Raw genomic sequence first — 25954 nt, 5'->3', positions numbered from 1 at the left:
ACTATAAACCTAAATGTACATAAAACACAAATCCCTACATTTGTGAAAGTGTGCCACATGTTTTCAGTTCACCTGTTTCACATTTTTTTTATCCTTTAAATGAAATTAAATATATTTACATGTCCATTCAGGCCTTTTCTTAATTTAAAAATGAACTTGAACTTCTTTCCACAATCTCTTTTTGTCCAAGATCACTTTATCCAGGTTGGTTATCAAACTTCTTCACAAAAACAAAAACAATCTACCAGCGACTCTTATTTGGTGCGGTGGCAAGGTGTGACTCTTCACTCCAGCGACGGCAGCTTCACGTGACAGATGCTCGGGGAGGTTTGACCCAGTGGTGATTATGCAATGAAGTATGATTGTCTGTCAGGAAGCCCTGTGCAAGGTATGAGGTTGAGCCAGCAGAGTACAGGCCCTGTGCTTAGGTGTGGTTGTGATGTATGTGCTCCACACTTTGCATATATGAACCTCCTTCGTGTCACCTTGCCCTTGGCTGCAGATAACAAGCTGGTCATCACTTTTCTGACACAGAAGAATAATGTGAGGCTAAAGAATTCACTCTGCTGCAGCATATGGTGGAATTCAACTCCGGTACTGCTTCAAAACATAATAATATTTCCATTTTTTGCAGTTGGAATTTGACAAAATACTGACTGGATGTTTTTAATCCAAACAGTAATCTGATAATATTTCACCCTCAAATGCTTTTTGATATTTGCCTCAAAAACATTTCTGTTGGCAACTAACCAATAACAATTTGGTGCTTTTTAAACGTTGTGAGATCTGGGTTTTTTCCCAGAGAATCATTCAGGAAACATTTAGGGAACTGATATCTATGAGTGTGCGGATTTTGATTCAACCTAATATAACCTGGATTCAATTAGATTGTATTTGTATAGCGCCAAATCATAACATACATTATCTCAAGGCACTTTTCGTTGAAGCTCAAGACCTCAAATATAAGGGAACTGTTGGGCCTTGGTGGAGGTTTGTGCTCTACAGAGTCATTTTAGTGACTTAATATTACACTTTTTAAATAAAATATAGTTTCTAATACAATTATTAAGATATAATATAATAAAGATAGGAATCGGCAGACATAAAGGGACAAAGTTGTGGCTTGTGAGTTAGATTCAAATTCACAAAATGACATGTCGCCCCTCGGGGCAGGCTTATTATATTAATGTTCACAGGCTGTGGAGAAGCTTGGATCTTTTTGAAACCTTTTGTTTAAAAGGGAAGTTCCTAACCTGTGCATCTATATTTGGTTAAGAGCGAAATATGTAAAGCGAGTTTACTAACACATCTGCCGTGTGAACTTTTGACCATATTCAGTTCCACTTTTTCACCAACCACTTTTTGCCGTTTGCTGGCAGCCTGTTGTTCCTGACTGTTGATTGGTGGCTGTCTAATGAAGGAAGTGGATTGTGTACACTGCATGGGTGTGGCACGTCACAGTTCAAACACACAGGGCTGCCAGCTTACAGCGAGTGCACTGTACCATGGAGGAGAAGAAATGTTAGGTCAGTTTTTGAGAAGGTGGGCACCGCACGTATACCCACTTAGGTCTTTTTAAAGGAGCTGCTGAAATCGTATTTGCTCTGTCGTGCTGCTTCGACCTGGACTTTGTAACATGTATTGGAGCAATGTGTCCGGCCGACATGATGCAACTCCCCGTTGGCTTCTGATTGGCACATGACGTGAACTGAGCTTTGGCTTCCTGGAGGAGCCTGTGTACTCTGGACTTGACTCAGCTGAGAGAATGGTGGACAAGATATGGAGGAAGAGTTGGCAATTCATAGAGAACAGACGCTCTGTACGCATCAAGCAGTCGCCTTGTAAAGCGGCAGAGTGCAAGAGTGAGTGAGTAACCTTTCGTTTGTTCCTTCACAGTAACAGTGTAAGAGGTGAGCTCACAGGGCCGACAGACGACTGGATGGGTTTAATACTTGGAGAGTGTGTTTACGTGGCATCTGTATATACTGGGTCTAGCATAGCAAGCTGGAGTTGTTACAGAGACAAGTATAGTCGGCTTTCTACAGTTCGGTCCCTCATTTACTCTGCAGTTCAGTAGACTGTAGAGTCAGGCTTGTTTCTTGAATCACTCTTGCTTTTCTTTAAGGAAGTCTCGACAGTTATTTTGCAACAAATTATTGCAACAATAACAATCCTGATAACCTTATTTGCACAGCACTTTTCAACACAAGTAAATGCTTTACAACAGACAATATGAAACTTACATAACACAACAAATAATAATAAAGATACAGAATATAAAGGCAATATACATCACATGATAAGAGTTTTCATTTTTATTATAAAGTTGTGTCTTAAGAAGTGAGTCTAATCTCCTGTGGCAGATTGTTCCAAAGTCTACTTAAGCTACTTATCGCTCTGACATTTCATAGAAAAACAGAAAAGCTTTTTCTATAATACTTAATTATGATTGATCCCGATTGATTCTGAATTCAAAAACTTCTCATTGTTTAACTGAAGATTAAAACTCTAATCATCCCTTGTCTCTCTCTCTCTGCAGTGTGGAAGGGGATGGACGGCCCAATGAGAGCGGCCCTTCCCTGGACGGTGGAGCCAGCTATGGCCAGGGTCCGGTGACCCACGGCTCGGCCATCAGCCCCGACAGATTCGACAGCCCGCTCTACAGCCACGGGGTCCAGCCCGGCCCTCAGAGGCCCCGTCGGCCCAAGCTTCAGCACTCGCAGTCCATCATCCGGAAGCAGGCGGAGGAGGAGGCCATCAAGCGGTCGCGCTCGCTCTCCGAGAGCTACGAGCTCTCCGCCGACCTTCAGGACAAACAGGTATTCCAGAGCAGCCTCCGATTGTTTGTTTTGGAGTAGGATCAAAGTTTCTCGTGATCTCATGACACATGACCAGCTCCAGTTAAGAAACCAGATTAGATATTTTAATTTCTCCTCCTTCGCTCTAGGTGGAGATGCTGGAGCGCAAATACGGTGGACGATTCATAACTCGGCATGCGGCCCGCACCATCCAGACAGCCTTCCGCCAGTATCAGATGAACAAGAACTTTGAACGTCTCAGGAGCTCCATGTCTGAGAACCGTATGTCCCGACGCATTGTCCTGTCCAACATGAGGATGCAGCTGTCGTTTGAGGGTCCTGAGAAAGTGCACAGCTCCTACTTCGAGGGGAGGCAGGTGTCCATGACGGAAGACGGCACCCCGCTGTCCATGGTGCAGTCTGAGTGTGGAGATATCGAGGTTCACCAGCAGGCCAACATGGGGTCTCACCCGCCTCCGCAGAGCGACCTGACCGACGCCATCACGGAGCTGGAGGACGCCTTTTCCCGACAGGTCAAGTCTCTGGCCGAGTCGATAGACGATGCACTGAACTGTCGCAGCCTCCAGGGGGACGAGGGCCCGGACCCCGAGGCCATAGGCTGCTCCGAGTCGGAGAGGAAAGCGCCCTATCAGGTGAAGTCCCACCGCAGGGCAGCCGGACGCATGCACGATGAAACGATGGCATCGTACAGTGACGTCACTCTGTTCATCGACGAGGAGGACATGTCCCCGTCTATCGCTCTGTCCAGGTCGGGGGAGCATCCGTCCAGCACGGAATCCGACTTGCGGATGCGGTCAGTCAACTCCTCGCAGGAGTACTGGCCCATGGACCCTAAAGATGACGGTCACGACACAGACACTAGCTGCCGCAGCACTCCCTCTCTGGAGTGCCAGGAGCAGCGGCTCAGAATGGACCACCTCCCTCTGTTGACCATTCAACCTCCTAGCGACAGCTCGGTGGAGCTCAGCGACCGCTCGGACCGGGGCTCCGTCAAGCGGCCGCCCGTGTACGAGCCGCACGGCCACATGGTGACCTCATCGCAGGCGAGCCCCAAACACATTTCCCACGGCCCCCCGCCGCGAGCGCCGACCCGTGACGACGACGCCCCTCTGCGCCACCGCCACCGCCAGCTGGAGAGCCACCTCGCCATCAACGGCTCGGCCAACCGGCAGAGCAAGTCGGAGTCCGACTTCTCGGACGGGGACAACGACAGCATCAACAGCACGTCCAACTCCAACGACACCATCAACTGCAGCTCCGAGTCGTCGTCGAGAGACAGCCTCCGAGAGCAGACGCTCAGCAAACAGACTTACCACAAAGAGACCCGCAACAGCTGGGACTCGCCCATCTTCAGCAACGACGTGATCCGCAAGAGACACTATCGCATCGGTCTGAATCTCTTCAACAAGTAGGTGCTCGGCTCTGACGGAGCAGGCGTGGGATCGGAGTGTATGAGAGTGATTCTCAGGAGGATCACAACTGTAATCTCTTGTAATCAGATTTAATCCCAAGGTATTTAGAACGAAATTTGGATTGAAGCAGAATTCAGAAGCTTTGTTTAGAATATAAACAAAGTAAAAAACAATTCACTCTGTGATCCTGAAGAAACTCAAATTGCAAGATTGAAATTGACACAACCACATGTCAGCGATATTTTAGATCTGTGGAAAAATCCTGCTTAATTTGGTGCAATGCAGCTCAATTATTTATCTTTCATCAGCAATTATAAATAACTTAATTGTTTTAATGTGTTTGCTGTGATCTCTTATGACAAATGGTTCCAGAGCTTGACTGATTTATTGGTTAGCCGATTGTATTGGCCAATATGAGCCTTTCACAGATATATAGGTGTCTGCATTTATGTTTGCTGATGTGCACCAATATATATAATTTTACAGAAGAAACAATTCAGAAAATAGCTGCATTTATTTTACATAACAAATATCTTTATTTTCTTAATTCATCTTCGACATGTTTGGTTGTAGTTTGTTTTCTTTTGCTTTATTTATAATAAAGGTTTATAATTAAACTGTAAATTGAGCTGTAGTTCCATGTGCTTAAACAATATGAAAACTTAATGAACAGTTCAGAGGTCTTTATTGAAAATATTACATTGTTCTCTATTCTCTTCAGGAAGCCAGAGAAAGGGGTCCAGTACCTGACAGAGAGGGGATTCATCCCTGACACGCCGGTCGGTGTGGCTCACTTCCTGCTGCAGAGGAAGGGCCTGAGCCGGCAGATGATTGGAGAATTCCTCGGCAATCGGCAGAAACAGTTCAACAGGGATGTCTTAGAGTAAGAATGATATTTACTCCTTAATTAAATGACTAAAAATAAAAGACAGAACATCTCTTGAAATATCCTCTTGATCCTTACTGATGAGCACCATGATTGTGTTTTTAATTTCTTCTCTCTCCATCTGTCCCTGTGTGCACCAGCTGTGTGGTGGATGAGATGGACTTCCAGAGCATGGAGCTGGACGAGGCCCTCAGGAAATTTCAGAACCACATCCGTGTGCAGGGCGAGGCCCAGAAGGTGGAGCGGCTCATCGAGGCTTTCAGGTGAGACCACGCCCTCAACGATGACGTTTAAACATATTGACGAATGAGTGATGACTACACAGAAAGACGCAGAGGAATAAAAAGTGAAACAATAGAAAACAACAGATTTGTCTGTAACCTGTTGGTTGGATTAAATCCTGAAAACACCATGTGTACTAGTGTTTTTTTATTTTATTGATTATTTTATTGTCATTCCTGCTGATGTTCCTCTATTTATCACGATTGTTACCGTTTCACAAAGAGAACAAAAACTTCTGCTTTCTCCGAGCCTCAAAGCATTTCCTCTCCACGAGCACAATAGCTTTGCATGTTTTGCAATCTAATGTTGGACGTGAGTTGAACTTCACCACGGTTGCTCTCCCCCCTCTCGTGTCTCTAGCCAGCGCTACTGCATCTGTAACCCCACGGTGGTGAGACAGTTCAGGAACCCCGACACCATCTTCATCCTGGCCTTCGCCATCATCCTCCTCAACACCGACATGTACAGCCCCAACGTTAAGCCCGAGAGGAAGATGAAGATGGAGGACTTTATCAAAAATTTACGAGGTGATAAAACAAAGGACCAATATGAAACACTGTTGTTGAGTAAATACATTATTTACATCTTTATTCCATGTGATTTACTGATATTTTAGAACGTGCTATATGTACTCGTCATTTGTACTTAAATGAATAATATGATAATATGAATTCTTCCTCTCACGTTCCTCATTTCAATTATTTTTGGTCCGCCTCTGTTCCAACTCTTGATTTTTACATTATACCTCTGTTCCAGGTGTGGACGATGGAGAGGACATACCCAGGGAGACGCTGGTCGGTATCTACGAGAGGATTCGCAAGCGTGAGCTCAAGACCAATGAAGACCACGTCTCACAGGTGCAGAAGGTCGAGAAGCTCATCGTGGGGAAGAAACCGGTGAGTGATGATTACAACGAGCAGACTACAACATCAGTTGGCGTTCTTATTTATCATTTTCCTCAAATCACAAGACATAATTCTCGGTATTATCCTCTTATTACTTGCGCCAAGGTGATTTATGTTTTCGTCAACGGTATTTAGCAGGATTATGCTAAAACTACTCTGCGGATTTCCAGGAAACTCAGTGGAAGGATGCTGTGTGTGTCAGGGGAAGAAGCGGATCAGTGTTTGGATCCAGGAACTTATTTTCTCCAACATGATGAGAGAGGCTGTCTTTCAGCATTTTCAGTGATTTCTCAGAGAATAAATCGTGGATGTTGACGAGAAACGAAATCTGGCATATTTATCGGACTGATATCTGTGACTGTGTGAAATTTGGTGCCAGCTCTATATTCTTTATTAAGTTCTCACACAGCTGTATCTTCCCAGAGTCACTTTATAAAAACAACAATGTCACGTCTTTTCCGATTTTCTAAACTCAAAAACATTGAGCCATTAAGTCTCAGAGGGAGAAGAGGGATTTAGAAAGTCTTTGGGTATTATTGTGCAGAGAGGGATTCACGCCTGGGCTCAGACCTTCATGCTGCTGATTTGAATGCACCCCCGAAGCCCTTGAGCAATGTCACCCAGCGCTGCAGTCTGGTGAAAAATGGACACTCGCTGCCACCTCGGTGTGTTACAGTTCCCACCTGGTTTTAAAAGGGAGGAGCGGTTGAATCAGCTCTTTAAGAAACCAGTGTATGTTACATTGGAATAATCTGCTGATTCTCTAGATTTAGTCAATTTGTTACGCTGGCCCTCTGTGGTATTTGTCGCCGGAGGATGGACTGAGTAGAATTCGATCGGTCACTGTGACCTCACAAAACACATTTTTGGCCAGAACACAAGAATGGTAAATAGTAGGATGTTTGGAGTGCGTGTACCTCCGTTGGTGAAGTCCTGGATCCGCCTATTTACTTATTCAGATCCACTCCTTAATGGAATGTTTTCTTCCTTTGGTCAGGCCCCACCCCTCCACAAAGTTCTGTCGCTTTTGAGTAATCCTGCTGACAAACGTCTAATAGAATAGAATGATGTGAAGGGATAAGTTAATACCCAAAAGGTTGAAGTTCAGCTTCAGTATTCTTAAATCAAAACATGACACTCGTATCTTTTAATGAAATTCCTCTTGTCTTCACTGCATACGTACAGTACATTAAACTGCAATTTGACTGGTATGCAGAGACGAGGCAATAATTCCAGTTTCTGAACCAGAACAATTATCAAATGTAGTTCTGAATGTGCTGCAGCCCCTGAGGAGCAGGGTGTTTTCTGCATTATTCTGCAGGTAACCACGAGTCTTCAGCGTGTGAAGGGTAAAAGTGTGATTAACCTCCGCAGCCTGAGGGAGAGGCTCGTCCTGCTCGGTGGACTTTGGTTTCCTCCGGTTTCCCGCAGGTTGGAATCTCGTCGGCTCTGCCAGTAATAATTGAGTGCATTGAAAAATGATCCCTCGTCACCGTTTAGCCGCAGCGTTACAAGCCCAGGAGAGCACTCAGTGAAAACACGTCAACATAAAAACCATGTTGGAATTCCTCCTTGTAATTATCAGGGCTGCTAACACTGCACAGAGGAGTGGGGGGGCTTCCAGGAGAAGGTCCGACATCATTACAGACTCCCTGAAGCCCAGCGGCAGAGAGAGACGGAGACAGACCACCACCTGGTGTACAGAGGCTCATGCATCTTCATGGCCACTTCGATAGAGATTATAGAGAAATCCTTATATGGCCTCTTTAATAAGTGTAAATAACCCCATTTTGACAAATGTATATGTAACATATTATCTCTGTCTTCTGTTTTTAGATTGGAACTCTCCATCACGGCCTGGGATGTGTAAGTAAAATAAATAATCGTTAATCACACTAATATTCCTTTCTGTCCTTGGATATTGCAGTCACACAGGTAGAGTGAGAGTTTGATTCTCTACTGAGGCCTCACACAACTTCACATCTGTTGGCAGAGGAGTTGGTACAGAACCTTGTAGACAGGATCAACACACATGGGGTTATTTCCTGTTTTGGCAACGCGCTGCAGTGTTTCTGCAGAGTCTGAGCTCAGCAGGGTGCACATCACTGCTGGGTGCACGGCACGGTGTTGCCTCTATCTCACAGAATGTACCGGTCCAACGTGTAGAGAGGGATTAGGTATCAGATTCTTGAACTAGAAGTTCCTTTAATATTTAAAGCCATGTAGTTGCCATGGTTAACACTTGTTTCAGACTTGTTTTCAAGGCACCTCAAAGTTTGCATTAATTATTTATCAGTTTGCATCAGTGTATGAGCTAACCTATATATAAATAAGTGTAGCCATAGCAACAATATTTGGAAGCAAACCTGATATTTGCTTTCGCGTTGGTTAAGACCTGTCTTGTATGTCCCGAGCAAACAACTACTTCCGGCCTTCAATTTTAAAATACACAGCATAAGAACTTACTTGTCCTGAAATTAGAAAGATATTAGAAGAAATATAACATTTTAAATAATTTGCAGCAACACATTATGTATTTGGCTTCCCTGCTTGTTCTATTAGAAGTCGCTCTTTTTGAGTAGAGATGGTTTTATTCTCAGGATGTTTTTGGAGTGGTGTAAATGAAAATATGAGCTTGACTTCTCCTAAAACGTGCTTCTATTTGCTAATTTGATTTGATATAGAGGTCAATTCAAATCCCTAGCTACAGTTGCAACATCAACAGGGGAACCAAACATGAACATTTCAGTCTAGTGACCTTTGTTCTGTACTGTCGTGTGGACTGAGGCCATAATAATCTCTGAAGTCTCGGTATCTGTGCTTGTTTTTGTTTCTTCCTCGTAGGTTTTGTCGTTGCCTCATCGTCGGCTGGTGTGTTACTGTCGCCTGTTTGAAGTGCCAGATCCCAACAAGCTGCAGAAGCTGGGCCTGCACCAGCGGGAGATCTTCCTGTTCAACGACCTCCTAGTGGTAAAAAGCCTCCTCATCTCATCTCCTCTCCTTTCCTCTCCTCTCCTCTCCTCCCTCGTTCAACCTCTCTCTCCATTTGTATCATTTCCAGGTAACCAAGATTTTCCAGAAGAAGAAGAACTCTGTGACGTACAGCTTCAGACAGTCCTTCTCTCTCTACGGGATGCAAGTCATGCTGTTTGAAAATCAGTGTAAGTTGCGCCGGGCGTTTTTCTTTAATCCTTCGTCTGTAGCGTGTGAGCGTGACAGTGTTTACATCAGCGGGTTTGATTTAGCACGGTAACACATCCTGCAGATATGGGGAAGTCAACCCAATGGGCTGTGACATTGTTTATCGTCTCCAAACCTCACACAGATTTCGTCCGAATGTGTTTTAACTTGGTTTTGATCAATGGCCCCTGTGTGAAGCTCTCTCCCCCCCCCCCCCCTGTGCCTGTGTGCCCCAGATTACCCAAATGGAATCAGACTCACATCAGCGGTACCAGGTGCGGACATCAAAGTCCTCATCAACTTTAACGCGCCCAACCCCCAGGACCGCAAGAAGTTCACAGACGACCTACGAGAGTCCATCGCCGAGGTCCAGGAAATGGAGAAATACAGGATAGAGTGTGAGCTGCCTTCTTCTTCTTCTTCCTCCTCCTCCTACCCTCCCCCCCCCCCGGTCTACCTCGGGCTGTGTAAAGTAGAAACAGGGCATGGTTCTCATTCCTCTACTTGCAGCAGTTTATGAGGGAGGGTGTTTACAGAGTTCACATGATGGCTACCAGAAGGGAGAGCTTTCTTTTCCTGCACATTTGAAAGTCAATTCTGCTGTGACATACAATACCAGGTATTATTCCTTGTCATGAGTGAGTCCTCCTCAAACAGTTCTACAATATACCGTCACTTTTTTAGCTTTTTGCATTTATATATAGATTTTAATGATTTAATGAACTGGTGACTTTTTTTTTTAAAAAAGCTACAAAAAGCAACTCAGCAACGAAACAAACTTTGTGATTTTACTTTGAAGATAAACTGCCAAACAGGAATTGATTCTAGGGAGATCAGCACCAGCGACTCCTGTGAATCCCTGTGTCAGTCCGATATGGCGAAATAAAAAAAGTTATCAAGATGATGTGCTGGCGATTTTTACCCAGTTGCCGACCACTCCTGTAGTTTATCCAAGAACTTTAACTCACACACACATTGACTCCTATAGAGCGCTGGTCGCCTGGTTATTCCATTTTCTTTCTATTAATTTTGAACGTGTCAAAAATGAATGAAATAAATGAAAGAACAATTTGATGGAATGCACACAGTGGGACAAAAGCATATCACAAATACTATAAAAAAAGGAATGTTATTAATTACTGGGATGTTGTAAAGAATACCTGGAGTAATATCAATACCCACATAATTAAGATGTGATGGCTAAGGGATGAAAACTTCATTGATTGTGTTGAACTTCCATGATCAAATCGCACACTGCACTCTCTTGGGCAATTTAAAACACACATGCCATGTGTGAAGCAGGTTAGATGAACGACAGACAGATGTTTGTGGCATTAGTAGGTAGATACATGAACAGTTGAAAACACAAGGTGACTGAATAAACCAGTTTTCAAGTCTTGTCTCTGGGCAGATTGAGATTTCAAGCCACTGCCACTTACCCCACTCTCTCCTTGGCTCCTCTCCACAGCCGAGCTGGAGAAGCAGAAGGGGGTGGTGAGGCCCAGCATGTCGCAGAGCTCCGGTCTGAAGAAGGAATCCGGCAACGGCGGCATGAACCGCGCCAGCCTGGACGACACCTACGCCATGGGGGAGGGCCTGAAGAGGAGCGCCCTCAGCAGCTCGCTGCGAGACCTCTCCGACGCAGGTACAGCCACAACGTCTTCCTTTCCACCAGCCGGCTCCTGCACGGAGGAGTGTTCTCCTCCTGTCATCCACCGAACTGGGATGACTCCAAGGGGATAAAAAAATAGCAAAATGTTGTTTCACGACACCATACATCGACTTCAGAGTTTTCCCGTTTAAAATCCACTACCTAGCTCACTCAGGATTGGATTGTTTGACCGAGGCAGCTACTTCCAGTGTGTTTTTAGAGGGAGACTGAATACAGACCTGCAGCATTTCAGAAGAGGGTAATTGTTGAGATCGATTTTTCTAGACGTGTCTTCTCAGTGATGAATGAAATTGACGGGCAGTTGTCACCCTCCCCCCCCTCCTCCCCCCAAATCATCTGGATGACTTGACATTACGCTCCCTTTCATGTTCTTATTGTCAGTTCTTCTTTTAAACTTGGCACTTTTTGCACTCCTCCGTTTGTTTTATCCAAAGACATCTCATGTTTTAAGCAGCATTTCCTCTCACGTGTACCTGTGAGCCCGACAGGCGAGTGCTGACCACCACCAATCAGAAGCAGCAGCAGCAGCAGGATCACAATGAAGTGTCAGTCATTTGCACGTCCATGAATCTCAGTGTTTAACGCAGCCGCTGTGTCTCCGGAGCACCAAACACATTTCATTCATTACAGAGAGCAGCTCCGGGAAGTTATCGGGTGATTAACTCGATAACGAAATGAAATCCAGTCAGGGGGGGGGGTCTGCCTCACGGTCTGGCACCGGGACACGCTGTGTTCTCACCATCACTTCCTCCAGTAGGTCAGACAGGGAAGCAGCACGTAGGGATCCCGCCGCCCGCCTGTCTCCTGTGTTCTCTCCACGCAGGACGTGGCATGTTAGTGGGGTCATTTTTGTTAAGTGTTCTTTTTTTTGTTTTTGTTTTTTCCTGCCATACTCCATTTCATGTGTATTTACTGTGTTCTTTTTTCCCATACACATCAGGTATTTTCCTGTTTATGTGTGATTACTGGTCATGTGTCATCGGCTGAGTGTGCCTAACCACGGCCAAAGTGCTCCGCTCGCCCTCAGACCTGTAATATGCCTGTACATCCCATGTGCAACAACCACTGTACTGCTTTGAATGTGTCTCCTCCTTTGTGACTGTCACTGAGACTGGCTCTTGCCAAAATAGTCCCTTTAAGGCAGGGGTCTTCAACGTTTTTCAGGCCAAGGACCCCCAAACTGGTGGAGAGATGGACCCCCTTCTAAATATATTGTAAAAATTGTGTTTTATATTAAACTGGGCCTAGTGCCATGTATAAACATAGCTACCCTGTTATTGTGCATTCAATACTAAGCTATTCAAATATTAAACAGGTTCATATATTCATGTTTTTAATTTAAACATGTGCAAGGTACAGGTTGGCCATGACACTGCCTTTTATAAACATACGTCTTGCATACAACACTGAGCTATTAAAGTAATTCACAGATTCATGTTTTTATTTTAAACATAGATGTAGAAGAGACAGTGAATCCTCAAGCCATCTGTGGATGGCACACATACTCCCTCATTAGTGAGATGTCGGACCCTGATGGGTAGCACACAACTTATCTAATCTTGGACGGATGGAGGTTGTCAGGCAGAGGATCAAATCAGCCTCACAATATGTTGAATGCATGTTAATGTGTATTTTAAGACATTTAAATATGTGGAAAAAAATTTGTTCGAATAAATACAAATTTATAAAAAAAAAATAAAAATTGTCTAATCAACCAAAGATTTTGCGACCCCCCCTGCAGTACCTCCGCGGACCCCTAGGGGTCGCGGACCCCCTGTTGAAGACCTCTGCCTAAAGGAAATCTACATTTTGTGGCAACATTAAAAACCAGTCAAATCATATTTTTATCAAGTTAAAAATCTGGGGAGGGGAATAAAAATATAAATCCCGTTAAGATAAATTTCTCTGTGGATGTTTTTCCGTGGTCTATGAACCTCGAACCACATTTATGTTATCCATCAAAAAAATTTTAATCTATCACTTGAGTGAGCCTGCAGATCGGAATGCGCTTTAAAACTTGCCTCACTGAAATTTCAATGCAGATTTAGTTTCCACCCCGAGTGGAGATGTGACGCCACTGAAGGTATAGCCCCAGTGCCACCTGTCACCCACCCCCAACGCCCTCTCCCCCCCTACCCCGCCCATATTTGGACTTTACCCACAGTCACAACCCATTGCACTGCCCCCTACGGGTCGGGTGGGCAGCCGACACGTCTCTGTAGTCGACCCAGGAGTGCTGTCGATCTCTAATCTGTGGTATTGCATGTCTCGGGCAGGCAAGCGGGGGCGTCGCAGCAGTGCAGGATCACTAGACAGCAATATGGAAGTAAGTTTGAAGCAGCTGGTATCCAAGCTACTCTCTATGTGATGATGTGCACTGTGAAAACACACCGTTTATTTTTGGTCTTACACCTTTTGCTTCATAGACTCAGTTCATTTGTTTGGAATCATTTATTTTTCTTCCTGGGATGCCTTATGTAACCTGCTTGCCCTCAGTTAGTGTGCATGCATGGGTTGCCTGCCTCTGATCGTGCCCCTTTTTTTGGAAGTCCAGAACAGATCTCCTGTTTTGGTCATGTTATATGACCGATATACACTTTACCTTCAAACCAGCATGACTCTACTAATCCCTCCTCCGATCCCCTCCCCTTGTTGCCTGTCTCTGTCCTTCATTCAGTCACATCCAAGCGGTTTTCATTTGGTTGCTCTTCTTCTCTGTGGCAGGGTGGTAGCTCTGTAAGACACTAGAAACCGGGTGCATCTCCTGCAGCAAACATCGCTGTCCCCCGTCTTTCTTTCTCCTTCTCTCTCTCTGCAGTTTCTCTCTAAGCTTCAGGGAGGAATGTAGCCTGCGTAGTCAGAGGTGGACTGATTTTTAATGGAGACAAATGAAGATGTGGATTTCATTCATTCATCCTTCACTCATTCCATCTGTCCATGAGTTTCACGTGTTGGGCTGAAGTCTGGGACCCTGCAAATTTCATTCTGCTCTGCAAAGTCGTCACGTGGTCTTTCTCCAGTCGTAAACCAAAGCATATGCAAAAAGGAAAAAGCTGCTCTAGGAGAAGTGACTTTGTGAGTAGTGGGTAGCGTTGGAGGGGGGGGGCGGGGTGTACGGGCCTGTTGGGACGTCTGCACACGAGAGCTTAGTTCCTCCTGCCTTCTGATTTCTAGTCGAATGCTTGTGTGTGGATGACGAGTTTGCCTGTCACATCCTCTGCATGTGGAAACTCTGCCTCCATTGGTTATAACCTGTTGCATGTGTGACTCTGAGAGGGGTTTGGCACACTTGACTGCAATGAAGTTGAAATGTTGTCTTTCTTTGCCCTTGTTAACGACATTATTTATATGATTTTGTTCCAGATTTTCAGGCCAGTTAGTTCCTCAACAGCAGATCCTCTTTTGAACTTTGGCTCCCTCCACCGTGAAGCCTTTGCCCAAGCTGAACTATCCCTAGAGTTGCCGCTGCCTACCATGACAACATTTTTAGTTTCCCATTTGCATGCCCTATAACATTTTGCTACTTGTTTATCTGAAATGAGACGACTGTGATGTCATCCTGCTGGTGCCTTGCAGCTGTAGCGTAGCACCTGCACAGTGTCTAACGGGCGTGCTGTCACCTTCTCTCCCTCCTGCAGGGGTCCATCATTAGCAGTCCGCACACCCGCCGGAGAGCCACCACGCCTCGAGAGGGCGCACCCCGCAGCCAAGCACCCACCCACCCCCCCAGCCACCCCCCCAGCCAACCCCCCAGCCAACCCCCCATCCCTAACTCGGCATCGACCTCCATCCTGGGGTCGATCTTTGGCAGCAAGCGAGGCAAACCCCCCTCCCAGGGCCACGCCTCCTACCCTCCGGCCGGCCAGCCCACCCTCATATCCCACAAGCCCCACCCGACCAACCTGCACCACACAGCACAGCCGACGCACCCGGTGCCGGCCCAAGGCCACCACCCGCAGTACTGCCAGGTCCCACAGAACCCGCCGCCTTACAACCACCACCACCACTACCACCCGCCCCCCCACACGCAGCAGTACCACCAGCACCCGCCCCACGCCCCACACGCACACCAACACGCCCACCCGCAGCAGCACAGCCACTACAGCCAGCATTCCCATCACAGCTCGCACTCCCAGCACGCCGGCCACCACCACAGTCAGCAGGCGGGTTCGGCGCCTGGCGGACCCAAACCCAAACACAGTGGCATCAGCACCGTAGTGTGATGCTCTCCGAAACACAGAGAGGAGAGGAGGGAACTCGATATGAAGGAAGGACAATTGCTTACACCAAAGGGACTGACAGCATAACTCTATGGCCTGTCCACTGTGTTTAACTGCTGCTGTGATGGAAACCAGTCACACGCAGTCGCCTGTTTCACCTCCAGGTTCCAACTAATATGCAGGATGGAAACGGGACTCAAATCTTCCACCAGGGGCCTTTTACTAGTTTGCCTGATTGTGGGCTCGGCCCTATCAGGGTCTTGTGGGTGGGGGTGGGTTCTGTACAGGAAGATGCTCTTTATTTTCCACACACGCCGCCCCCGGCCGTGACGGCAAGTTGCTCCCCCACTGCTTCCTCCCTTCAATAGCCTGTCTTACTTTCACATAATCAGGAGGACAAAACGACCAGGGACGAGAACATGGCCCGAACGCTTTCTCCGTCACGGTGACGGCCGAACTTCTTGCGCAAAACCCTGTTCTGAAGTCAACTTTCCACTTTGGTTTGCAGATCCTACCACCATACGAATGCTGTTTGTTGTTGCCACCCTCATATGTAGTGAAGAACATAGGTATAATCATTTCACACTAACTGAAATCCAAGGACAGGCGAGCAACTGAGTGGACCATCTCAGTCATAGTAGTTCTAGTGCTGTATTTACTGTAGATTACAGCTATACGTGTTGTCTCCTAGCTCTCATAAATAAATGTGCCAATTATTAACGCATAATCTATTTAGTCAAGACTTCATGTACAGTATATTGTGCGTAAAGTAATTTGTAAGATTATACTTACAATTATTATTATTATTATCAGCAAAAGGGAATTTTATCAGTATTATACTGACTCTGCGGTAAGGGGATGTAGATCTGAAAGGAGTGAACTCCCATTCAGTCCAGCCTAATCAATTCTGGAAAAACGTTTTGCCTTTTCAAATGGATCCGACGGAGCCTCTGGGTGGCAGCTGTTGCATATACGGGCCCCAAAATGGCGTGCTGTCACAGCGGAGGCCTCAACGCAGACTTCCTGTCAACTCTCACGAGTGATCAACAGGGCTGATTGGTTGTTTTAATCTCAGTTTACTTCTCATACTCTGGCTGCTCCAACTGTAAAAATAATAAAGAGGAATATCAGGAGGGGGAAGATGTTTTGAACACGCTCGGAGGCTCGGTTCATGTTACGAGCGCAAAACGTGTTGACCACGTGAAGTCTGTTGCCTTTCGCATATACAACAGCTGCTCTCTTGACTCTTGGGGAAAAAATCAAACACGGAAAATAACTTTTTTCAAATCTTATTTTGCCTTGTTTCCTATTTTTTTTATTCACCCAACGAGGATCGGTGAGAGAATAAAATCAGTTCTTACATAGTGAAGTATTTTTTTCATCTTTTTTCTATCATGTGTGCAATATCTTTGTACTGATTTTGTACATTAAGAACAAACAAGGTCTCCCTCCAATTTGTGTGTTTTTCATGTTGCGTCATTATTTATTTATTTTTTTGTTTTGGACCCCTGTCAGAGTCTTTCGGTAAATTAATGTGCGGCTGTCCTCGTGCTCTCATGGGGAGGTACAGACTTGGAGTTCAGTGAAATCTCTAGTAAGTTTTTCCTTTTGTTTTGCATGTAATGTTATTGACGTGAGGCTATCCTCTGCACATTGTATAACAAATCAGTGTTACCATAGCAAGTTTAAGTGCAATCATGTTCAGAAAATTCAGACTTGAACCGAGAGTGGAAGTAAGTCTGATATCTTGTTGTCCAGGATGAGATTCAGGTGAAAAAATAAATATCTTTTTTCATTTAAGAATATATGTGTATATACATATATATATACATACATAAATACGTACTTATACAATAAACAGTGGAAAGAGGAATGTGTGTATATATTTTAATAAAAGAAAGGCTTCTCTTTGGGCTAAACAAAAATATTTTGCTGGATAAGCACATATGGAAGAACACTTTCATTTCTTTCAGGAAATGCAGTTACAATATACAAAATGCAAACTGAACAACAGAACTGGGTATATGTAAAGAATAACTTTCTACATTCTACAAATAAGAGTCTATCCTAGTGTGTAAATTAGTGACAGTAATCTGTGTGTCCCAGTATTCAGGTTGTAAATGTATTTTAACATTCACAAAGAAATCCATCGTCATAAGTCAGGCTTGAGCTACGTTCAGATGGCAGACGGATCACGATTGGGACATTGATGCTCCGATGAATGTGTCTCTCCACGGATTCCATATTTTTTCTATAGATCTCGGGGGCGATGTAAAAGCGAGGAATCTGTTTATTTCTGTGTGTGTTGTAGTGCTTCCAATGTCTACAGTCATTCTTTGTGAGAACGTACCCCAACAATGCACTGCATGGATCTGATGCATCATGTGTCCTACTCACTGTGAGCTGATCGGGGGGGAGGGGAGGGGAAAAAGAATCAGCCTATACAATTTTGGACTTCAGCTTTGGTTTTTGAATGATTCGGAATTACTTGATGTTGACGTGTTCTTGTTGTTCCATGTTAAGCTGGTGGTAACTGAAGCTCGGCATGCATTTCATCAACAAATCCATTGTGTAAATTACCAACAGAGAACATTGCACTTCTGTCACGGTGTAAATACGGGATTTTGATGTGTAAACTGTGTGGTCGGAGGGGTGTATCTTTGTGAAGCTGTAAAGGGACCAAGGTGGGGAATCGAAGGAGCTGTACATAATGTGTATATGATCAGTGCTCTGTTCTGATGTCTGCAGTCAAGATCAGGATGTATATACAGTTGGTCACCTCACAGATGGACGCCGGGGGTGTTATATGAACATATCGATTGTCTCAGCCTCCAGCTGTCATGAACGGACATTTGTTGTAGAAATAAAAAAAAAAAAATGACTGTTAGAAAGTTCGCTTCCATTTACATCCAGCTCTCCTTTCATACATGCAACCCCCCCCCCCCATACACACAAACACCCACATACTGTACACACATGGATAAACGTGAACACATCCTGCAGCAAGCTGTTCCGTGTGGGGTGAGACACATTTTTCAACAACAAAAAAAGGGAAAGACAAGAATGGCCTCATTTATATGTGCATTCTGTTTGTACAGTGAGTAGTGAGTCAGTAAGACCCCAGTTATTGTAAAACTTCAACTGTGACAATGTTGAGAACGCAAAATAAACAAGTATATGACTTACGGTACACGTGCTGTCTTATTGCTCTGCAGTGTGTCAAGATATTTGATTATACACGGAACTATATCTCATCGAGCAACTCAGTTCAGTTTTATTGGTTTAGGGACAAATCATCTCAAGACACTTCACATAAAGTTGAGACCTTAGATTATTATAGAAAAACAACAGTTCCCACAACAACCAAACACTTGGTGACTGAAGAGAAACAAAACCTCTGGAACCAGACTCGGTGCGAGCGGACATTTGCTTCGACCGGTTGGTGTGAGGGGAGAGAAAGTGGGAGAGAAGAGAGAGAGACAGGAACAGCTGTGTAACCATAATATTAAAACTCTTTCAGACTGCTAGTTAAGATAATTACAAGAGTGATATATATACGTTATTATGTTAATGATAGCAGCTCCAGTCTGCAGTAGTAGTAATAACTAGGGATGCACTATATATATCGATCCCATATATTATCGGCTCAATATGGGGAATTTTATATTATTATTTATTTATCAGAATTGGAAAATCATTACAGATAAATTGTCCCTTAAACACAGCGCTCCTGGTCGCACTCATGACGTCTCACATCGGTGCCTGTCCATACCGGCGTAATGTGTTTACATCGGATATATATATATGTATATTATTTTTGTATTAAACATATATTATACATATTTATTATTATCATTATAATTATTATTATAGTAATAATAATGATTATAATAGATGTAATGATGCTAATGATAGCAGCACCAGTCTGTAGTAGTAGTAATCACAATAAAAATAATAATTGTATATTATAATATGCATTATGATAATTGTTCCTAATAATAATTATTGATAATAATAATGATTATTATTATAGTGTTAATAATAGTGATTTTAATAGATGTAATGTTATTATGATAGCAGCACCACTTAATATTAGTAGTAGTAGTAGACGTAGTAGTAGTAGTACTTATACAAGTATAATGTATTTTCTAAAATGAAATGTTAATGCTCTCTCCGGGTTCCAGCAACACTCTCCACTACTGTTGCAGAAACTCCACCAGAGGGCATTCTTGAAAATGAAAATCTGAGCCTTTACACCATCTATGGGTGAAAAGAGTTTCTGCTGCACACTGAACATGAGCGTTAATACAATTACCTCTCAGCTTTGAACCACATCTGTGAAGCTGTGGCATTTTTCCTCACAGGTATTCAGCATCGGTAAATTCTGCCTTGTAGCTCAACTTTTCCATTAAGAACCTGTTTCTCTTATTTTGGGCCTCGAGCTCATTCATTATTTGACTTTCCAAAATATCTCATAGGTACTTAAATCTAAACCCACATAAAGCTGAACACGCTCGCAGCCGTACTTTGCAGCAACGTGCCCGCTGCGCCCTCAGCACTGCAGTGGATGTCAGTAACAAACAGTGTGAGGGAGAGCTTCAGATAGACTCCACCACTGTTCCTAATAGATACCCTCTTATCTCCTGAGAGCAGATGGATTTCCTTCACGTCAAATGCGCCATAACTGAGCAGTGTTATTGGTGCATTCCTCAGACTGACGCGGTTCTCTATCGACCGTGTGATTATTCTGAGCGAGTCACAGAAGCGGGGGGGAACCTGGAGGTCAGGAGGACTTTGGAAATGCTCTTAGCTCAGAAGAACATTGAACACATAATGAGATGTTAAGGATGATTGGCAGCACGAGTGGTAACGTCCTAGTTGGCCTGACTCTAAGAGGTTTGTATTCTTTTTCTTCTTTTTTCACAGCGAATGTGGGTTTGACTTTCACTTACTTTCTCCTTCAGTCACACTCTCTTTATTACAGCCTCTTTCATTTAGGTCATGCTCTGAAAATTGACTGTTTGTTGACTGCATAGTTTCAATCTTATTATAAAACACAGCATCGTGCACAGGGTCTGATTTTAAAGGAGAATATATCCACACTGTTTAGTTAAATTTCTCAATATTATGTTAACTGAAACCATCACATAGTGAATAACCTCTTCCTGATCCTTCAGGATGCCCCCTGGTTTAATCCTAGCTGCCTTCCTCCTCTTGGCAACATCCAGTGCACATCCTATTGGTCAACCGTGCTTATATTCCGTCCTCCAGTCTGCTAGTCTGCAAGTGAACTGCAGTTCTTCAGGCCTCGTGGAGCTGCCTCCTCTGGCCTCACACACCACAGAGCTCCACGTGCAGGACAATCTTCTCACCTCGGTGTCTCCGGGCCTGTTTGACGGACTGGTTGGTCTGAAAAAGGTCTCACTGTCTGGGAACCCCTTCCACTGTGACTGCAGGATCCAGTACCTGAGGAACTGGCTGCTGAAGAACAGAGCCGTCGTATCCGAGCAGCCCACTTGTGCCAGTCCAAGCTCCGTGGCTCAGAAGGCCATCGCTGACCTCACAGATGAGTACTTCTCGTCCTGCGGCCGGCCGAGCTGCACCGGTGGGACCTTCAGCGCAGCGATGGGAGCGATGCTGTGCTGTGTCATCGCTCTGCTGCTGTGGAGCTTGAGACTGGCCAGATCGTCCACCTTCACTTTGTACATAGGGGACAAGCACGTGGGGCTCGAGGCCGACTCTCTGCGCTCACTGAAGCCCAAACACAGAAGGCGGTTGCACACCACACTGCCAGGAGTCAGTGCGGACCTGACTTCTTTCAGTTGTACACAGGAACTAGCAAGGCCTCTTATCAGCATGGAGCTACTGCCACAAGTCCTGGATGCGTTGCACAAGAAGCACAAAATAAAGATAAAGGCGACCTGAGCGACCTCTGTTTCTTCCAGGAATTAGGTATTTAAAAAAAACACTACATGTGATAGAGGTGAGGCCAGTAACAAGGCAGCACAGTGGATTTATTTAATTTTGTTTATTTTCAGCAGTAAACTTGTTTGGCTGCTAAACATTACAGTGTAACTTGGGAAAGTGTATTCTTAGTATTTAACTAATGTAGGCATGAAATGCACCACATAAATGTATCATCAATATTATCTATGAACTATTTTGGCCTCTTATTGTGTCGAGAGTGAATGAGACCTAAGTCTTTATCTTGGCGATGTCCTACAGGTTGTGGATAAATCCTGAATGAAAAAAGAAAACGCACAAACTGTTGTGTAACCATTCCTCACATTTTCTTTAGTTGAGGTATTAACAATGAATGAATTGTTACAAATGTGGGACAGCAAAAGGTTTTGATCGTCATTGTACTTCTGGGACTTCATTTTCTACTTGCTAATAAACGGGTTATGGCAGGAAATATATGGACACACTTAACAAAGATGAACGTCTCTGATCTGTGCAAATACTGTTCAACGCTCCCAAAGCATAACGCAAACAGACAGTACTCTGAAGAGGACAATATTGCACATCGAACAGTTGTAACAGAACAATTATTACCGTTATATTCATGCATAGATTTCCCAGGTTAAATGGATAAATGACTTCAAATGAAATGGAAAGTCAAATTAAGAATAAAGCTAAAATTTTCAAATCTCAATATGCTTCATAAAAACACTTGCAATAAATATATGATGATTTCAGGATTTGTAACAATCTAAAACATTACTATCATCTAAAAAAATACTTAGTAGGATAAAATAAGGCAGTTCTTAACCTTTCGTTAATGAAAATCAGGAATTAAAACACTTTCACAAAAACAATGCAAAAGGGCAGTTGACATTAACAGGTTGATTTTCTCTAACATTTGTCTCAGTGTTGAACGTTTGTGCCCTGTCATGAGATATAACAATGTCCACAGTGTTAGGTTCCTATGGGTTTACGCATTAAATGGTCAAATTCCCAGTTTAATGCTCCACGCCTCCTCTGACGGGGCCTCGAATAAACATAAAGCACCTTAGCTGGAACTCTACTTAGGCACAAACTTCTCCTGCTCAAAGATTAGGTCGACGGCTTCCGCCACGTCCTGCACGATGTGACCCGGTTCCACCAGCAGGGGGTCGAACCTGAAGTCCCGGTGCCCATGGAACACCGTCTCTTTGATGCAGCTGTTTGCATCCGAGGGCACCTCCGCGTTGGGGTTGTAGACCCCCGTGCAGACCAGGACGGACTTGCAGGAGGTGGCAGAGGGCAGAGCCAGCTCGCTCTCCCACAGGTTGTCAATGTCCTCATCGTGGGGCACCGCAGTGGTGGATCCCGTGGCAGCTGCCATCTTGGCGACGGCTTTGGGGTTCTTCCTCAATCTCTCCTCCAGGTAGCGGTTGTACAAATTGGCCCCATAGATGTCAGTCATAAGATTATCCCTGAGAATGAAAGAAAAGAGGCAGTATGCACAAGTCAGACATGATATTAATATGTGCAACAAAGTTTTAATTTCCTGCTGCTCTATGCTTCTTCTCGGGTAAATGAGCAATTCAAACGATTACATACTGAAGGCACAAAAACACAGAACAGCTGTGCCGGCACCACAGAAGCATGTGATTCAAAAAAAAAAAAGTGAAGTGAAACATGCCAGTTCTGAAAGGACACTGTGATGTGTTCACTGTCACGCATGTAGTTTCACACCAAATGATTGAGCAACATCTAAATAAAGTTACGTCCATTCTATCTGCTGCTCTGTGCCTGTTTCCAGTGCTTTCAGTTCCATTAGACTGCATCAAAAGTGGATTCTGATCATGGTTTAGTGTTTCCCATGTGCTGTCAACTACATAGAGGGGGCGAGAAACTTGGTGTCTTACCCTATAGCATAAAGGGACGTGATGGGATGTTTCCATTGCCGCTCCATGGCCTGGCTCCTGATGAGGTACTCTGCAAAGTGGTAGGTCAGCTCGCTGGGTTTTCCCATGAGAGCCTCGTACTTCAGCTCTTTACCCGTAATCTTCTTGTAGATGTTCTCTAGACACACGAGAAACGTCCCGTGGCCAAACCTGAGACAGAAGGAGACAGCAGAGGTTCAGAAAGGTGATTCTCCTCATTCATTCGGCAGATTCCGAGGCCTGTGCTCGACTTGCTTGTGTTGATATGTCCAATTATTTGACAGTTTCCAATGGTTACCGTGGAGAATTGGCCTCAGCCATCCACATGAGGTCCATGTTGCAGGTGAGCAGGGGGAGGTGAGGCCCGTTTTGGGTTTGGTGGACACCGCTGAGGTTACCGTTAGTCAGCAGAATGTCGATGACCAGCTGCAGGTTGGTCTCCCATCGGACCGGCTCCCCGAACAGAATCACAGCTGTGGGGGAGATTATACCAGAAGTTGCATATCGAAGGCATGGTAATACAACAAATCTGACAATACAGACGGCTAGGAAACCGTTACAATAAAATAAGATGTTCGAACCTTCAACCTTGGGATGGGTGAGCACAGCACTGGACTGAAATGAAGGAAGGAAAAGTCAACACATGACCTTATATTATTCATATTTCCACAGCCCATTTCTCTATGTCTCACCGGCAGTTTGGGTCTCCTGTTGTGATCCACCATGTCCAGCAATGGGTACGATTCCCTCAGCATATCGATACTCAGAACATTGTTAAAGCCCAAACTGCAGGAGAAGCGTCCAGTGTTATTCAAGTATAACTTTTAAATAATCATGCACATAAAAAACATTTAAAAAACGCCAGGTTACTTTTTAGCTATTTCCAGGACTGGTCCTTGTCCCGACACCAGCACACACTTCTCATGGTACTTCTTGAACATCCTCAGTGGACTGTGGGACATGATGACTTGATCTTGAGTGATCTGCAAACACAGCAAGTGTCAGGAGAGGTTAACAGCAGTGGCGACCTTGAAGAGAAGTGTGTGTGTTTTATTCAATCTTCACACAACAATCACAAATCCTGTGTTTCAGAACTCACAGGTACTCCCAGGATGTGGGAGAGCTGGTCGGCCTTCGTCTGTCGGAGGCAGTTTCCCGCGTTGGTGACAAAAACCACCGGCACCACAAACTGTCCCTGGGAGTCCACCAGCTTCTCGAAGGCCCTCTTGGCGGCGGGGATTAGCATCCGTCCTCGCACCAGCACGCCATCGATGTCAAACAACAGCCCAAAGTTTGGCTGTGGCTGCAGGAGGACAGAGGAGGAACAGGTTAACCAGCATAGAAGCAGCGAGAGAGAAAATCCAACTGGACAGTTGAAAAATAAGCCCAACAAAGCAGATAAAGGACAGTGTCTGATATTAAACATGAACAAATAATCATAATAAAGATGAGGTCACTTACTAATATGATCTGATGTGTTTGCTAATAACAGAGGAGTGTGAAATGATTCATCATGTCACATTAAATGTCAATGCTTTACTTTATATAAGTGTTATGTCTGTTATTATCTATACATGTGACAGTGTTTTTGTCAAATGACACAAGTGACACATTTAACTCAACTAGGATTCTTTATTTAATTTCCAGGGTTGCATTTTTCTCCTATATAACAAATAATCTCATGACACAACATGGAGTCTGTATTATAGTTATAGCAGCCACAGATAATCCATATGGGGACACAGCAGTACACAGAGGGAATGTGCTTGCATTGTTTATATATTAATAATACAGGTATTTAATTCTCCAGTAACTGGGACCCAGCAACCAAAGTGGGAACAAGACAGACTTGTTTTTCTCATGGGGGGGTGCAAATCCCAGTGGAAGCTACATCTCCACTGATGCTTCCATCCCTGCCAACACATCCGCAGCGGACCAAGTTGCATGCATCACTGTCGACTCCGCAACGTCGATCTGGCACATTATGAATTATTAAAAAAAGGAACGGGGGGGTGGGAGGGGGGGCAAACCGTACCTTGCTGCTAGACTGAGTTCCGCACAAGCCGCACCGGGTAGCGACCACCCCCGCTGTGCGTCGGGCTGTACGGCTGCTCAGGGTGGGCAAGCCCCGGCAGAAGGACCCGAGGAGGCCCCGCATCTCCCTCTACTCTAGCACCGAGAGGAGTTTTAAAAAACCGAAGAAAAAAAAAATGAAAGACAAACACACAAAACAGAAGAGAAGGAGTCAGGAGCTGCGCGCGCAGAGCAGGAGCCGGCTCGCTCCGGCCGCTCGCCTCGATTGCTTTTTTTCTCCTCCTCCCTCCCTTTTCTCGCCTGTAATCCGAATGGGCGACACCCGATGACGACACAGGAGGAGGCGGGTCCCTCGCTGCAGCTCTCTCTGCAGGAGGAGGAGGGGGAAGGAGCTGCAGCTGCACTCCAGTGAAACCCCCGCTGCCATTTTAGACTCCGACTCCCGACGACGTGGACGTGGATCTGCCCCGGACCCGAATCAGGGCGATGCGTCAGATCTCACACACACGATCTCATCGATTTATCCCCGATCGATGTGTTCACTGATCACCTCAGCGTCCTGTGAGGGCACGAGGTGACACTGACGGTGACCCCCTTCGACCCCTTCTCCATTTTGCTCCCCGGCTCTATCTTTAGGACCCTGAACCGGTTTGTTCTGCCCCTGCTGCAGGGA

General features: G+C 44.9%; 3 protein-coding genes across 5 annotated transcripts; 2 read left to right on the top strand and 1 right to left on the bottom strand.

Annotated features, from left to right (window-relative positions):
- Positions 1-1673: 1673 nt before the first annotated feature.
- iqsec1a (IQ motif and Sec7 domain ArfGEF 1a) lies at positions 1674-18566 on the top strand. Of its 2 annotated transcripts, XM_061075455.1 has the most exons (14): positions 1674-1866; positions 2540-2819; positions 2948-4227; positions 4953-5114; positions 5258-5380; positions 5760-5926; positions 6156-6295; positions 8141-8170; positions 9149-9274; positions 9366-9465; positions 9721-9882; positions 10953-11129; positions 13433-13482; positions 14795-18566. In XM_061075455.1, the coding sequence occupies exons 1-14, from the start codon at positions 1766-1768 to the stop codon at positions 15377-15379; spliced, it is 3483 nt and encodes a 1160-aa protein (XP_060931438.1). In that variant the 5' UTR covers positions 1674-1765; the 3' UTR covers positions 15380-18566. The 2 variants fall into 2 exon arrangements, with proteins under 2 accessions (XP_060931438.1, XP_060931439.1); XM_061075456.1 differs by lacking the exon at positions 13433-13482 and having other exon boundaries at positions 1676-1866; positions 14795-14870.
- Positions 18567-20151: 1585 nt separating this feature from the next.
- Positions 20152-21589, top strand: gp9 (glycoprotein IX platelet). Its single transcript, XM_061075161.1, has 2 exons — positions 20152-20272; positions 20554-21589. Exon 2 carries the CDS (start codon positions 20555-20557, stop codon positions 21299-21301), a length of 747 nt encoding a protein of 248 aa, XP_060931144.1. The 5' UTR covers positions 20152-20272; position 20554; the 3' UTR covers positions 21302-21589.
- Positions 21590-22135: 546 nt separating this feature from the next.
- LOC133005472 (haloacid dehalogenase-like hydrolase domain-containing 5) lies at positions 22136-25405 on the bottom strand. 2 transcript variants are annotated; one of them, XM_061075159.1, is made up of 8 exons: positions 25283-25405; positions 24347-24550; positions 24118-24230; positions 23940-24033; positions 23829-23862; positions 23546-23720; positions 23230-23418; positions 22136-22794 (listed from the first exon to the last, which is right to left on the bottom strand). In XM_061075159.1, the coding sequence occupies exons 1-8, from the start codon at positions 25403-25405 to the stop codon at positions 22401-22403; spliced, it is 1326 nt and encodes a 441-aa protein (XP_060931142.1). In that variant the 3' UTR covers positions 22136-22400. The 2 variants fall into 2 exon arrangements, with proteins under 2 accessions (XP_060931142.1, XP_060931143.1); XM_061075160.1 differs by having other exon boundaries at positions 24347-24544.
- Between the last annotated feature and the right edge of the window lie 549 nt (positions 25406-25954).

The sequence above is a fragment of the Limanda limanda genome, chromosome 7 (genome assembly GCF_963576545.1).
Source record: "Limanda limanda chromosome 7, fLimLim1.1, whole genome shotgun sequence".
Lineage (NCBI taxonomy): Eukaryota > Metazoa > Chordata > Actinopteri > Pleuronectiformes > Pleuronectidae > Limanda > Limanda limanda.
Note: the sequence above shows the minus strand (reverse complement) of the source record. Positions and strands in the feature narration are given on the sequence as shown.